The following is a 15452-nucleotide window of genomic DNA, read 5'->3' as shown; positions in this document are numbered from 1 at the left end:
TCCGTTTCGGACGGACTGACCGACCTTAATAGAAAAGCTTCGTTTTTAAAAATACTATACTGATGAATATACTAAACTAATAAATATACTAATAGCGACTGCGCCCCTAACATTTGGAGCCTAAATATAAACAGGGATGACAATATATATAAAAGTGTAGCTTAACATCTTATATTATGATATATCATCTTAACAAATAAGTAAGACAAGACATACAAACAACCATTGGCAAATATGGAGTAACAACTAATTTGATATTTCATATTATTTGGAAGTTTGAACAAATATTCATTAAAATTTATCTAATTCTTATATTACACGACTTTGTTAATACCATTCATTATAAACAAGGGCTATAGGAATACACATTTCAAAAAATAAATAAGCTTGATTATCAAATGAAATATTGTTTTAATATTCCTCATTTGAACGGATATATATACAGACTTTATGGTAATTATTATAGAGATGCTTCTCTTTCTAACCTGTACTTAAATGTTATAGGAATCATCGTGCCAAGTTTAACTTTAATAGTTCATATCTAAAATTCCTAAATTAAGGATGAAAGCAATCTACGGACCGACAGAAGGACGTACAGAGGTACTGACGGTTGAAGGAACGGGCGAACGCTCTGACTCTTATTTTAGAAAATCTTCAAAAAAGAAATAACAAAAAATATGAGTCAATTCACTACTAATAACATAAAATTTGAACCTAACTCTTTCAGCCGTATTATAGATATTTTTCTACAAAAAAAAAAACAATCTTTCCAATATGGCTCCGAAACCAATTAATATCTGGATTAGAATCGGGTCTCAGCCATACTGAAATATTATGTATATCATTGTATTACAGACAATTTCCAGGAATATCAAAATAAAAATGTATTTTATCATCCCGGCCTTTCGGTCCGTCGAGGTCAACAAAACTGATTTTGATTTTTGATTTTAATATGCGCGGAAAGCTGTCTATTATACGATTCAATAAAAAAAACCACTTGGTATCATTGCTATAGTTTCAAGGAAAAACTAAACCGAATTTTCTACTACAAGTATAGTTATTTATCGCATTGTATTAAAGACAGCTTTCCGCGGATATCAAAATAAGATACTAAAGCCCTGAGTGTCAAAGGTACTGGGCTAATAAAACAGGTATTCACTATATGATTTTTATTTTAATCTTCTTAGATAGTTGTCTGTAATACGATGCCATACATGATTCTTCACAGTATGATGGCTGAGATCCGGTTCTAATCCAGCAGATATTAATCAGTTTCAAAGCCATACTGGAAACAATCTTCCAACCACTTTATCATCAGAGATCTAAAGGGATAAGACAATGGTCGATAAATTAATGCACATCCCCAAAGATGATACATAAAATTACCCCTTCTATAGATTACAAATAATGGTTGAAAAATTTAGACACTCAACTTAATGATCCAACCAATCAGAATTCACTAAAGTCCTTAAAATTGTTAGGAAAACAAATGAGAAACGCTATTATAAAACTTTGGGGACTAATGTAATAAACAGCCCATTGTCCACTCTCTCTTTGTTTAGTGTCGAGGAAAAACTAAGCTAAAATTTCTACTTGTTCATTATAATTATGTAATATCAATTTACTGCATTAGATTAACTACCAGCCAGGGATCTTAAGGGATAAGACAATGGAATATAAACTGATATACATCCCAAATTAGGTTAAACAAAATAACCATTTCGGTGGGAAAAAAATTAGTTTGAAACCAACATATCAAGATTTAATAAAAATACCCAAAGTTTTTCAGCCAACGAATAAGATATAACTTTAGGTACCAGTGTAATTTATAATCAAATGTCCCCTCCATTCTTAATTAGATTGATCAAGTGGCGTAAGGGATAGGATGGGCGATCAAAATTGATATGCATTCCAAATTAGTATAAACAAAATTGTCAAATGTCCCCTACCTCCATGATTAGATTGAGTAGGGAACTTAGGGGATAAGTCAATGGACAATGAAAATTGATATACATCCCCAATAATGTGAAACAAAATTACCCTCTCTGTAAATTTAGAGTAGATTTAGAGTATTATTTTAAAACCAAAATTTGATAAAAGTACCCAACGTTTTTCAGCCAAAGAATAAGATATTTATGTACAAAACTTTGGGTACCAGTGTAATTTACAGTCAAATGTCCCCTCCTTCCCTAGGATTGACCAGGGATCGTTAAGGATAAGACAATATGATATGCATCCTAAATTAGGATAAACAAAATTACCCTTTCTGTAGATTTAGATTATTTTTTTAGAACCAAATTATCAAAATTTGATAAAAGTACAAAAAGTTTTTTAGCCAACAATGTACATAACGTATTCATAAAATTTTTGTGTACCAGTATAATATTCAGTCCAATGTCCCCTCCCTCCCTGATATTATCAACTGTCTTAACAAATTGAAATAAACATTACTAAAGCAAATTTTGCAACAGACTTTCATTATGATTTTCTGAGCGAGCAATTCCATCATACAAATCCATCAGTCTGTCCGTCCGTATGTGTTTCAAAATACACACAAACACGAGAAGCTACTCTATAATTCACTTTATCTGTCCGACTGTTTGTCCGTAATGATATTTTGAAAACTCCAACCTAACCTGTTATAAAAAGAAACGAGAAACTACCTACTTATTTATTTTCAATTTAAAGGGGTTAAAATTAAAAAAAAACATCATAATTAAATTTTTAGAATGAAATATTATTTGTGATAAATTGATATTACCTGTCAAAAATTGTATTGAATAATTTAAGAACAATTTTATGTTGGAGAGGGATTTCCCATTACCTCTTTGGGCGAAGCCCTAAGAGGCAAGGGCGAAGCCAATAGTATACATATTTTTTTTAAATCAGATTATTTGCCCTACCTTTATTATTGAATTAAACTAAAGTAAATTCCTAATTTGATTTTTGGTGCAGTACAGGAATAAATATTGAAAAGAAAAGAAATACTGTTTCCAGTATGGCTTCGAAACCGATTAATATCCGCTTGATTAGATCCGGTTCTCAGCCATACTAAAAAATCATGTATTACAGACAATTTTCCACGAATAATAAAATTAAAATCTTAGAATTGATATTGGTTTTGTTAGTCCAGGTCTCTGGCCTCATAGGGTTTACATAACTGCTTTTCATTTTACTGCCCGCGAAAAGCTGCCTATAATACGATGCAATAGATGACTATAAAATGTCAAAATTAAAGCTATCAGTCATTGATGTGTGGACGGATAATGGGACTTTAAATTTATAAAAGTTTTGGAATTTTCAAAAACTGTAAAAATATGGAACATTGAAAGAAAACAAGCGTACAGACGGATACCGAAGTGTTATAGAGTAACCTTTCTTCTAAAAAAATTCAGAAATTTAAAGGGATAAGAAAATGGCCGATAAAATTATGAACACTAAAAAACCCCTTCTGTAGATTACAATTAGTGGTTAATAATTTAAACGCTTTAAAAGTAATCAAAATTGTAAAAAGTTGTTGTGTAAACGAATAAGGAAACATTATTATAAAACTTTGGGGACTAATGTACTAAACATCCCAATGTCCCCACCCTCCCAGAAAAATTAAGCAATAAAACAAATGTGTATTTCTAGAAATTAAATCAGCAATTCAATTAACATTTAGGGAAATTAATCTATAAACCTTTTACATACAATATTCAAGTCTTATATAAAAATATCAGGATGTATGTCTGTCTGTGTGTTTCTACTATATTTTTTTTCTTTTAGAAACAAGGATGACAACATCCATAAAAGCGAAGCTCTGAAACGGAATGACAGACGAACATTAATTCTTGTAGAGTGTCAAAACGGAATAAACAAAATATAAATATACAATTTTTGACAAAATTATACGTAAAAATGTTGCAAAACTTCTTAAATACAGAATACTGTTGAAGGACATACTGACATTTTTAGGACTTGATTATAGAGATGCTTCGTTTATGATATTGTACCATATTATAATAGGAATCAGTACTCCAAAAATCAGATTAATCGGATGATTATATGACATAAAAAATGTTGTTAAAAAAGTTAAACATCAACTTGTTTAAAATGGACTTACGGACATTCTGGTAACTATTATAGAGAGTTGCTACGCTTTCTAAATCGTACCTAACTACTACAGGAATCATCATGCAAAAGTTTGAAATCAATAGGACAATTCTAACATGCCTAAATTAACTAATAAAGCTATCTGTTACGTACGGACCAACACTAATTATAGAAAAGCTTCGGTTTTAAATATTTGTTTTTCAAGCTCAACCTATATGTTTTTTTTAGTTCGTGTTTAGATTTCAATGAACACGGAGGGAAGGTACAATGGAATGTTAATTACACTGGTACCAAAAGCTTTATAACCACGATATCTTTTTTCTCATTGGCTCCATAACTTTGGTTATTGAATTTTGATTGTTTTTTATCTAAACTAAGAGTGTCTAAATTTTTTAACCAATAATTTTAATCGAAAGAAGGAATAATTTTGTTTATTATAATAGAGTATGTACATCAATTTATCGTCCATTGTCTTATCCCTAAAGAAACCTGCATATACTTGGCTTTGCCTTTGTTTGATTGTTGATATCCTTGTTTCAATTAAAATTAATGAAATGACATGTAAGAAAATGGGCGCTTTAATACAAAGCTCCGTATTGAGCACAAATAACCCCACCCCCTTATTTTTCAAATAATAAAAGAACTCTGTAGGTTTTCATTTGTTTGTGTATTACTTTAAATCAGGTTAGGTTAGGTTAAATAGGTTCTTGGTATCCCTACAAGGCTAGGTTAGGTCTAAGAAAAGAACTACCCCTCCACCTTATTTTCAACTAATTTTTAAAAGTGAGCAGGGGGGGGGGGGTTTAAGTGCTCAACTGATACTTTTTGTGAAAACCCCAAAAAAACGTTCTAATAGCTACAGGGCAATATCAAATCTCAAATCACGAACATCTTAATAGCACAGTAGGTGACAATTTGTCTAGGAGTCTTAAGGGATAAGACAATGGACGATAAATTTAAGTACATTTCCAATGCTATTAAAATAAATCATTTATGTTAATCAAATTATTGGTTGAAATGTTTGGACACTCTCTATTTATGTACAACATTCAAGCAGTTGTGCACCCAAAACAAAAAAAAACTTTACTACTAAAATGATTCTCTGTAAAGGAGAACCATATCGGTTCAGCGGTTAGCGAGATCCTTCATTACTGACAGACAGACATCTTGTTACTCGTATATCAGTATGATATAACATGTGTTCTTTATTTTATACTAGTGGCTACACCTCTAGAGATCCCTAGGAGGGAAAGGGTATTGACCCTCCTTTAAAATAAATTTTAGTTTTAAAAGAAAATTTTTAAAAAAATTGTGGGGTTCATTTTCTTCTAGGGTAAATTTATCTTTGGAGTTTGGGGGTAAACAGGACCAGGACCAGTAATAATCTTCACTGTAAAGGAGAAACATATCGGTTCAGCGGTTACCGAGATCCTTTGCTGTTAACAGACAGACATTATTTACTTTACTTTTATAAATGTGATCTTTATTAAAGTTTAAAAATAATTCATCAATTCAATATTAAAAAAAATCCTTTTAATCCAAATTACAAATAGAGGATAATTCGTCGATAATTTTCCTAGAATTTTTATTAGATATCCGGATTTGTATAATCAAAGGAGAATAATAATGATTAGACAATTTTATTTTAAAATGATTTTATTGTTATATAAACCAGAATAATTTTGAATTTATTAAAAGTTACATTACAAGCAAAAATAGAGAGGTTGGCAGCCGCGGCTGATGGTGGCTGTGTCTGAATGCAAGGTTTCTGCAGTGGCTGAGGAATTTAATTAACATTTCGATGGTAACGGCTATGACAGCTGATTCTTACTTTAAGCCGCCCAGCTTTCCAGCTTGCGGCTGCTACTTTAGTTTTATCCAAGCTGTTTTATTCAGTACTTGCGACTTCGCCCCTAGAGGCCTCTAGAAGCACTTGAGGAGGGGGAAGTTGAATCCCAAAACCCATTTTTTATTTTAGATTTTTTTAAAAAGAGAAAAAAAATTTTGGGGGATAATTTTTTTAAAAATGCCGTTGGTACCCTCCCCCTCAATAGTTTTAAACCTACCCTAGACCTACCCTGTTAGCTGTTAGCGAGATCCTTCGGTACAAACAGACATGTTACTTTATTGTTACAGCTGCAAATAAAGCCGCTTGATAAGGTGGCTGCAAATGATGATGGCTTCTGGTAGCTAAATTTTGAATTTGATAGCTGAAAGTGAATCTTTTAATTGTACTGGAGGGTAACCTCCACCCTCCGCCCCCCCCCCCCCCAACCTAATCCTCATTTTCCCAAGTGCCTTTAGGGGCTTAAATTAGCTTAGTTGCTTGTTTTTCTAAGAATAATTAAGCTGGAATAAATCAAATATGTATTTACGTAAAAGGAACATTTAAAAATTGACGAATAATCTTTCAAATATTATTTTTCATGCTTTTTTTAAATTGCGTTTTTTTTATTTTTCTTCCGGGTTCCAGTTTGTTATTGCTTCTTGCTGTGGCAAATCCTAAAATTAAAAACAAGGATGACAACGTCCATAAAAGTGAAGCTCTGAACTGGTGGGACTAACGAACATTACCACTTGTAGAGTGTCATAACTGAATATTCAGAATATAAATGTATAAAATTCGAAACAAAATTGTAAGACGGACGGACTGACCCTAATTATAGAAAAGCTTCGCTTTAAAAAATGAAATAAAAACAAGGTTGATAATGCCAAAAAGCAAGAAAACTTATATAAATTTTCTTTTATTTTAAAATTTAAAAGTAAAAAAAGATGTAAATATTCCCTAAGAAGAACTTTGTGGTAGGGGGAGTAAGTTACTAAACAAGGATGACAACATCCATAAGTAGCGAAGCACAAAAAATCGTCGATTGGAATACGTAGATTTAAAAGGTTTTTACTAAAATATAGAATAGATTTATTGGATAAAATAAACATGAAACCTTGTTTTATTTTGCATGATGACGATGGTCAAAGTAAATTATATTAAAGATGCTCATAACAATGGGAAAAATTATTTTGATACAGATATCCCATAAAAGTTTGAAAATTGCATCAAAATATACAAAGATATGGGGAAATATGTAAAACATATAAAAATAGCCAAAAACCTGATAAAAGGCAGTCTGGCCGTCATGGTTGTTTTATTAAAACGACAAAAATTTAATTTTAAATCCTTAACTTAAAAAATTTGGAAAATCGTACCATATACACTGAAGATATGGAAAAAAGTGTTAAATATATAAAAATAGCCTAAAACCTGCTAAAAAGGCAGTCTGGCCGTCATGGTTATTTTGTTTAAAAGACGGGAAATTTAATTTTGATATATATAACTGAAAACTTTTGAAAATCAGACTATAAACACTGAAGATATGGAGAAAAATGTTAAATATATAAAAAACAGCCTAAAACCTGCTAAAAAGGCAGTCTGGCCGTCATGGTTGTTTTCTTTAAAAGACGGAAAATTTAATTTTGATATCTATAACTGAAAAAAATTTTAAAATCGGACCATAAACACTGAAGATATGGAGAAAAATGTGAAAAATATAAAAAAAGCCTAAAACCTGCTGAAAAGGCAGTCTGGCCTTCATGGTTGTTCCTTGAAACGACGGGAAATTTAATTTTGATATCTGTAACTGAAAATTTTTTGAAAATCGGACCATAAACACTGAAGATATGGAGAAAAATGTGAAAAATATAAAAATAGCCTAAAACCTGCTAAAAATCGGTCCGAACGCCAATGATGTTTTATAGTCAATTGTGCTCCTTAAGAATGGGAATGTTGTCAAAAAATTTCAGCATTCTATCTTTTATAGGAGCTGAGTAAATCCCATTTCCCCAATAGCGTTACGGACTGACGGACTGACTGACGGACTGACTGACGGACTGACGGACGGACAAATCAGCCATATGACGTCTTAAAAATGAGGGATTATCCATCTCTTTTTTAGGGGTATTATTTCCCACTTCTCCTTTTATCTCCCTCATTTTTATAACGTCACGTGGCAGATTTTTGATTGACTGCCTTCCTTGACAGTACAATAAATTTAGTTCAACATGTTTTTAGATCTTTAGCTTCAGACAAAAAAATACTTTAATGAAAGGAGGATGGTAGCTTATTTACTTGTGTGTCTTTAGATCTCCAGGAGTTGGGAAGGATTTGTTGCACAGAACACATCTATATGGCTTATTCTAAATATAATTATAATAATTATTATTTAGTTACTAGGAGATGGGAAGGATTTGTTACACAGAACACATCTGTATGGCTTATTCTAAATATAATTATAATAATTAATATTTAGTTACTAGGAGATGGGAAGGATTTGTTACACAGAACACATTTATATGGCTTATTCTAAATATAATTATAATAATTAATATTTAGTTACTAGGAGATGGGAAGGATTTGTTACACAGAACACATCTGTATAGCTTATTCTAAATATAATTATAATAATTAATATTTAGTTACTAGGAGATGGGAAGGATTTGTTACACAGAACACATTTATATGGCTTATTCTAAATATAATTATATTAATTAATATTTAGTTACTAGGAGTTGGGAAGGATTTGTTACACAGAACACATCTATATGGCTTATTCTAAATATAATTATATTAATTAATATTTAGTTACTAGGAGATGGGAAGGATTTGTTACACAGAACACATCTATATGGCTTATTCTAAATATAATTATATTAATTAATATTTAGTTACTAGGAGTTGGGAAGGACTTGTTACACAGAACACATCTATATGGCTTATTCTAAATATAATTATAATAATTAATATTTAGTTACTAGGAGGTGGGAAGAATTTGTTACACAGAACACATCTATATGGCTTATTCTAAATATAATTATAATAATTAATATTTAGTTACTAGGAGGTGGGTAGGATTTGTTACACAGAACACATCTATATGGCTTATTCTAAATATAATTATATTAATTAATATTTAGTTACTAGGAGATGGGAAGGATTTGTTACACAGAACACATCTATATGGCTTATTCTAAATATAATTATAATAATTAATATTTAGTTACTAGGAGGTGGGAAGGATTTGTTACACAGAACACATCTATATGGCTTATTCTAAATATAATTATAATAATTAATATTTAGTTACTAGGAGGTGGGAAGGATTTGTTACACAGAACACATCTATATGGCTTATTCTAAATATAATTATAATAATTAATATTTAGTTACTAGGAGATGGGATGGATTTGTTACACAGAACACATCTGTATGGCTTATTCTAAATATAATTATAAAAAGTGTGCAAAAAATGTAGACATTTTTAAAATTTATATTGCGCAGCGTTACGCATACCGTTAGAACCGCTAGTTTCTAGTTTTTGGACTTAAAACTTGACTTGTGAGTAAAGTTTGGGATATTTTACCACATTGCTCCTAGATTATTTGTAGCACAGAAACTATTCTTATATTTCCAAAAACTTGAGTTCATACCGGTTCTAACAGATTGTTTGCCACTTTTCTACAAAAACATAAGCCGTGCAATTTGAATTTTAAAAATGTACACATTTCATTTCGCACACCCTCTTCTCTAATATTTAACGATATACTCGCAAGTCAAGTTTTAAGTCAGTTGGGACGTTGTACATGGAATACAGGGTAGCCCCCTTAGGGTTAGGGCTTAGAGGTAAAGGTCTTGCAGGTTTAGCCCCCCCCCTCCCCCCTTATTTTCGATATAGTTCAAAAAATAAAGTGGGCATGATTTTTTTGCTCGCTAGGCACTTTAAGGTAAAGAAACAGATCTTTAGGTCCTAGGACAAACGCAAGAGTCCCAAACGTCAGAGTGGACACTTAACCTAACCTAACCTATTTCAGACTATCTTATAGGTTTTTTAAATGCCTAACCCTTGCAAGGGGCTTATTTGTACATTCATATCTTAACCTAACCTAATCTGTATAGAAATACTTAGTTAAATTAATATTTTAACTCTCCTGCGTTTGTCCACTCCGACGTTTGGGACTCCATCGTTTGTACTGGAACCGATCTTTACTTTAGAATTTACATTTCTGAGCTATTTTAGTTTGAAAATAAAAATTTCATAATAAAAGTTTCAAAAGTAAATAATATATTTTTTACACGTTCCTGTGAAAAATTCCTTGTCTATTCGTTTGAATGATTCATTCATGAATCAAGGATAACTATTTTTACATCCATAAAAGCGAAGTTTAAAAGACTTTCTGATCAGGAATAAGGTATAGCCAACAAGCAAAATAAATCTAAAATAATATTTGAGGGCAGATACTACAAAACGTTGCCCAAAAGACACGAAACCTTCTCATATATATTTTTAAAATTATGTTGTAGGTTACAGCTGCTTTCTAAAATGATAAAAGAAGCAGCTTATAAAAATGACGTCATACACTACAAATTAACTATGGTAAGCAGTATACATTTTAATTGACTAATAGTAGGCCAGTATGACGTCATATTTATAGGTACTATATGCTGATTCATGATTGCTTCGATTTCAAAATTCTACTAAATTGTTACAGGAACCATAATGTCAAGCTTAAAAATTAATAAGATGAGTCATACATACATAATTTAATATTACAGCTACCCGTTGCTAGCAGACAGACGGACAGACAAACAGTAAAGGTAGAAAAGCTTTGCAATATAAAAAAATACTTAATATGAACTGTTTGTTTTAGATAGAGGAAGTTTAGAGTTTAAAATGAAATTCATAAATGGAAAATCAGAAAAAATAGAAAAATTATTTAAAGTTTTTAAATGAAGGAAATTTTGTGTAAATCTAGAAATACATTAAAACATGAAATATATTGTTATTATTTTTCCTTTGTGAAAAAGATGTTAAAAAGTAACAGGATATTTGTCTGTCAGTCTGTCTTTATGAAAACACTAGCGGCTGCGCCCCTTGCATTTAGGGGCTCTATATTGGAAGGTATATGAAAGGAACATATAAATTAAAAAAGCTTCACAATAAAGAAGAACCATATCAGTTCAAAGGTTATCGAGATCCTTCGCTACAGATATAAAAAAAACTTACTACTTTTATATAGTAGGATATCTACACTAGATTGATAAGGCCCGATCTACTTTTTGAAATGTTTTACTATTTTTAGAAATGTTACTTAAAAAAATTATTTACCTCTCCAACATAAAAACCTTTTTTTTTCAAGCAATAATTTTGATTTACAGAAGGGGTAATATTGGGTATGTACTAAGGCGGGTTGATTTTCAACTTTTTTGGAATTTCACATTTTTTCACATTGGCAAGGGTTACTGGGCCAATATAAAACCCTATGAAATTTGAAAGAGGTTTATTAATCCAAAAACAACGGGCGTGCGGGGGTTATAAAATGTGCCGGCCCCCTTATAAAACCAAAAATTGAAATTCCTTCAAACACTGGCATGTTGCATATCAAAATGACCGCATTGAAATGCTGATTACAGATCTGAAAACCGTTTTGAAAAATTTTGATTCAGTCTGAAATGAAGTTCAAATAACCTACCAAAATAAACAATTTTGACTAAATCAGCCTTTTTAGGTACTTAATGAGCTCTTATTTGAACTAGGAGCAATATTTTTCAAAACGGTTTTCAGATTCATAATCAGCATTTCAATGCGGTCATTTTGATATGCAACATGCCTGTGTTTGAAGGAATTTCAATTTTTGGTTTTATAAGGGGGCGGGCACATTTTATAACCCCCGCGCGCCCGTTGTTTTTGGGTTAATAAACCCCTTTCAAATTTCATAGGGTTTTATATTGGCCCAGTAACCCTTGACAATGTGAAAAAATGTGAAATTCCAAAAAAGTTGAAAATCAACCCGCCTTAGTACATACCCAATAGGCTTTTATAAGGGGGTGGGCACTTTTTATACCCCCCCGCGCGCCCGTTGTTTTTGGATTAAAAAACCTGTTTCAAGTTTCACAGGTTTTATATAGGCCCAGTAACCCTTGCCAATGTGAAAAAATGTGAAATTCCAAAAAAGTTGGAAATCAACCCGCCTTAGTATGTACATCAATTTATCGTCCAATGTCTTATCCCTTAAGGTCCCCTAAATTCCTTAATTATGTTCTTGTTGTTCTTTTAAACAGGGATCTAAACTTTAAAGGGATAGGACAGTGGCCGATAATTTGATATAACTCCCCAATAATGATTCACAAAAATATCTCTTCTATGGATTATTATAATTGTTTGTAATTCTTGGACACTCAACTTTATGAATCATCCAATATAAATTCAAGAAAAGTACCACTACCCAAAGTGTTTGAGTACGTTCTTATAAAACTTTGGGGACTAGTGTAATAAACATCCCATTGTCCACTAGGGTGGGCCCATTTCCCCCTTTTTTAAGATTTTACTGTTATCATAAGTTGTGGAAGTCATATATATGTATGATAAGCCCCATTCAAGTTTCAAAGTGACTTGGCTCTTATGGCTGCCGGCGCGCGGGGGGTATAAAAAGTGCCCACTCCCTTATAAAACCAAAAATTTAAATTCCTTCAAACACAGACATGTTGCACATCAAAATGACCGCATTGAAATGCTGATTACGAATCTGAAAACAGTTTTGAAAAATATTGTTCCTAGATCGAATAAGATCTCATTAAGTACCTAAAAACAGCTGATTTAGTCAAAATTGTTAATTTTGGTAGGTTATTTGAAAATCATTTCAGACTGAATCAATATTTTTCAAAACAGTTTTCAGATCTGTAATCAGCATTTCCATGCAGTCATTTTGATATGCAACATGCCTGTGTTTGAAGGAATTTCAATTTTTGGTTTTATAAGGGGGCGGGCTCATTTTATACCCCCCGCGCGCCCGTTGTTTTTGGATTAAAAAACCTCTTTCAAGTTTCACAGGGTTTTATATTGGCCCAGTAAACCTTGCCAATGTCTACTAATGTGAAATTCCAAAATCGACCCACCCTATTGTCCACTCTCTCTAAGTCTTCTAATTCTATTTAGTAAGCCGTCTACGAGATCTTACCTATTCTATAGATTATTATAGGTGATTGAAACGCTTAGACAATAAACTTTATGAATCATCCAATATAAATTAACTAAAAATACCCAAGTAAGAATAACATTATTATAAAACTTTGGGGACAAGTGTAATAAACAGCCCAATGTACCTTTTTATACCTTAAAATGAGTCATCCTGTGATAGTATAAGTTACTGCTGGCTGTAAATCTTTTGCTGCATATGTTTACCTTAAAATGTGTCATCCTGTGATAGTATAGGTTACTGCTGGCTGTGAATCTTTTGCTGCATATGTTTACCTTAAAATGTGTCATCCTGTGATAGTACAGGTTACTGCTGGCTGTAAATCTAAGCTGCATATGTTTACCTTAAAATGTGTCATCCTGTGATAGTATAGGTTACTGCTGGCTGTAAATCTTTTGCTGCATATGTTTACCTTAAAATGAGTCATCCTGTGATAGTATAGGTTACTGCTGGCTGTAAATCTTTTGCTGCATATGTTTACCTTAAAATGAGTCATCCTGTGATAGTATAGGTTACTGCTGGCTGTGAATCTTTTGCTGCATATATTGCACTGATGTGGCTTCTCTCCACTGTGAATTCTCCTAAACGAATATGGATCAAGTCAAGCAGTAACACAACAAGTAAAGCATAGTATGCCAATTTTTATCAAGTCAAGCAAAGAATGCCAAACACAACAAGTGAAGTATAATGTGCCAATACTTTGTCAGGTTAAGCAGAGTGTGCCAATATTTTGTCAAGTTAAGCAGAGTATGCCAATATCTTGTTTCTGTTTAATTGTATGTCCTTCTGTATATCTGTCATTTTGTAATGTCAAAAGGTTGCCGATTTTTAAAGATAATATAATACTATAACCCTATACTACATACACCTGACTTTTCCTTCCCTCCTACAAATAAAATTTTAAAAACCTCAAATTAAAAGTGCGAATCCGCTAGTATATCCTTGTATAAAAGTAATAGGATGTCTCTGAACTACTGAACCGATATGTTTTTTCTTTACAATGTAGCTTAACATATGTTCTGGAAAGGTTTATAAACTATTTTAAAGGAGGGTAACAATCCTATGCTAAGAGAAAAAACTCCAAAAATGACCCACCAACCTCCCAGAATTAAAATTTTCTTTCCCTTCTTGCCCCCTTCTCCCCACCTCATGTGCCCATAGAGGCCTCTAGGGGCGTATCCACAAGTATATATATCAAAGAATAGAATTTACCTATGTGTATTAAGACTTGAGCTAGTAGAAAAACCTTTATTATAGATATATAATATATGGATATTGTCACAGGAGAATTTAGGTTGCTAGTAAAGTCCACAGATATTGGTCAATATGTTTCTTCATGGTCAGGGGAGGGTATGAGGTAAATTTATAAGAGGGAAATTTGTTATATTAGCCAGCTGATAGAAATATTTTATCAAAGTATGCAAGAATCAATCACAATATCCATGTATTCTATATCCATTCCTTTATTGCAAACCGCACAAATATGGGGCTTTTCACCCGTGTGGGTTCTCATATGTCTGTAGATTTTAATGGTTATTAGCAGCTGCGCTCCTAGCATTCAACGGTGTAGGAAAGAGCAAATAAATAGCCTAAAACCATCCTGGGACCTATGTGAAGCTTCCTTGAAACTCAATCGGTTTAGGTGTAATCCTTTTGAAAGGGTGGTGGTACTATCACCCAAAATAGTTATAAACCTTCCAAAGATCTATGAGAAGATATATTGTAAAGGATAACCATATCCCTTCAGCGATTTGTGAGATCCTTCAGACAATCATCCTATTACCTAAATATTTAAGTATTATTTTGTATAAACAAGAATGACAACATCTATAATAGCAAAGCAAAGAAATTATGATACAAAAGAAATAGCCAAGGATGGATGAGACAATGGACTGCAAATTATTCAGGTCCTCAAAATTTGATAAACATTATCTCATATCAAAAGGGTTTTATTACATTTTATTGGTCTATTACAACTAGAAGTGTCTTCAATTTTCCTCCAATAATTTTAGTTAATAGGCGGAATAATTGAGGGGTGTGTGTATCAATTCATTATTCCGCTGAGAAGCGTTCACATCTGTTCAGACAGACAAACAGGAAGTCATCCTGTTACTTTAATATAAAGATTATGAAATATTATCCATTATTCCTTTTGAGGAGGCTAGGACGATCAAACAGTTTCTTACAGTAGTCGCAGGGCAGCATCGTCTTGGTCTTGGGTCTGGACAAAGTTTTGTTTCTTTTTTTGCTATTTTATCATCAACTATTAAATTTATTTGAACAAATCTTTAAGGTTTCGTGATTTCCTGATGTTTCTGGGGTAGTTTTTTATT

General features: G+C 32.1%; 1 protein-coding gene across 1 annotated transcript in view; it reads right to left on the bottom strand.

Annotated features, from left to right (window-relative positions):
- Positions 1-13454, bottom strand: part of LOC145335334 (transient receptor potential cation channel subfamily V member 5-like) — a 35561-nt gene extending 22107 nt beyond the window's left edge. Inside the window, exon 1 of the mRNA XM_080181070.1 lies at positions 13395-13454. Within this exon, the coding sequence (XP_080037196.1) occupies positions 13395-13454 (60 nt within the window). The remainder of the gene's footprint in view (positions 1-13394) is intronic.
- Positions 13455-15452: the final 1998 nt, after the last annotated feature.

This window comes from Acartia tonsa, chromosome 13, assembly GCF_053477335.1.
Source record: "Acartia tonsa isolate MP-2025a chromosome 13, ASM5347733v1, whole genome shotgun sequence".
NCBI classification, from domain to species: domain Eukaryota; kingdom Metazoa; phylum Arthropoda; class Copepoda; order Calanoida; family Acartiidae; genus Acartia; species Acartia tonsa.
The sequence above is the reverse complement of the archived record's forward strand: the minus strand, read 5'-3'. Positions and strand labels throughout refer to the sequence as shown.